This window comes from Propithecus coquereli, unplaced genomic scaffold (genome assembly GCF_000956105.1).
Source record: "Propithecus coquereli isolate 6110/MARCELLA unplaced genomic scaffold, Pcoq_1.0 Scaffold314, whole genome shotgun sequence".
Classification (NCBI taxonomy): Eukaryota; Metazoa; Chordata; class Mammalia; order Primates; family Indriidae; genus Propithecus; species Propithecus coquereli.
Window position 1 is genome coordinate 2,437,292 of NW_012148775.1, and position 1,542 is coordinate 2,438,833.

At 46.3% G+C, this 1,542-nt stretch overlaps 1 protein-coding gene across 1 annotated transcript in view; it reads left to right on the forward strand.

Moving 5' to 3' along the window:
• Positions 1-1,542, forward strand: part of GATC (glutamyl-tRNA(Gln) amidotransferase, subunit C) — a 7,511-nt gene extending 5,969 nt beyond the window's left edge. The window contains exon 3 of the mRNA XM_012650209.1: positions 1,178-1,542. Within this exon, the coding sequence (XP_012505663.1) occupies positions 1,178-1,313 (136 nt within the window). The 3' untranslated portion in view covers positions 1,314-1,542. The remainder of the gene's footprint in view (positions 1-1,177) is intronic.

Here is a 1,542-nt window from a genome sequence, read left to right on the forward strand (position 1 = left end):
GCCCGCCTCGGCCTCCCAGAGAGCTAGGATTACAGGCGTGAGCCACCGCGCCTGGCCCCCTAAAAGAATCTTATTGTGAGAACTTAGCCCTCATGTGCAGCTTTTGCTCAGATGTTCACATCACATCCTTGCCCCTTCGTGACGTGACTCAAAGAACATTAGGGTTTGCCCTCAGTCCGTGTCCACTCAAGGCAAAAAGAGCTTGGCTGCCCCCCATCAGTGATTTAACAGACTGCTTATTTTTTAGCCCAAGTATCTGGAAACAGGCTCAGACATCTTGTCATGCACTTTTATACCTTGAAGCAATTGTGACACTTCATGCCTATGTTTAAGCCCCTGTTTGGTTTCACCAGTTTGCCATCTGAAGACAAGTAAAGCAACTAGGCCCAGAGAGCACTGGGAGTTTCCTGAACTATGCTTGTGGTACATCTTGCTCAGGGTAGGCACTTTTATATCCCCCAAGGTGGCTTTGGTGGGAAAAGCATTTATCTTAGGGGTACCAGAGTGGGCTCAGATTCCAGTTCTATCACTTAGCCAACATCCTTAAGCAGGTCACTCTTGAGCAAGTTTTCTCCTCCATCTCTGCTTAGGTTTCTAGCTTCCTCTTCTGCTTCAAGGGGGCTACGCTGCAGCCTGCTAAACTCCGTGTCCTCTGAATCTGCTGGGCTCTCTCTTGCTTTGGGATTTATGCTGCTGTACCTGCTAGGAAGTGCATTTCCTATCCACATCCCCCACCCCCCACACCCAACCCAGCTATTTCTTGCCCATTCTTGAGCAGTGATGTGATGTATTCTTAGTATGTACTCCTCACCCAGGCTGGGTTAGGAACCCTTTCTATTCCCTTTGCAGGCTTTGCTTACTTCTGTCAGTTTTAACACATTGTTTTATTATTGCCTTTACCTGTCCCCACCAAAAATTCATAGTAATCATCCAAAAATATGTTAGACATATCAAATCCTGAGAAATAATTAGCACTTACAAGAGTTGTTGGGGGGCATCTATACACTATAGACTGTTATTTGGTCTACTGTTGACCCCAGCTGCTCTATCTTTGAGCAGTGCCCTTAACTGAAGAATATACTGCTCCCTTGTTCTCCCATTCTTGACCGACCCTGTCTACTGTGCCCTAGAAGACCAATTTTCTGAGAAAGTAACCTTGAGCTTCTGGGTTTCGTAGATGTCTATACTTGAGATCCGACAATGTAGTTGAAGGCAACTGTGCTGAAGAACTACTACAAAACTCTCATCGTGTCGTGGAAGAGTATTTTGTGGCCCCCCCAGGTATGTGTTGCCCAGAGTGGTTTAACAGATAGTCTCACAGTGACTTAAGAAACAAAGCAGGAATGCTGAGAACCAAAGATATTATGTGAAAGCACTTTGAAAAGGATAACATGCATACAGATGGCGACATTAAGGTGGCAAGAGTCTGAGGTCATACTCACCTCTAGGGGCCAGTCAGTAGCAGGAATGAGCAGAACAGGACTAGGGGAGAAGGGTGTACAGTGGATGACAAATCTAGAGCTCAAGCTCTGCCTAAAGGGG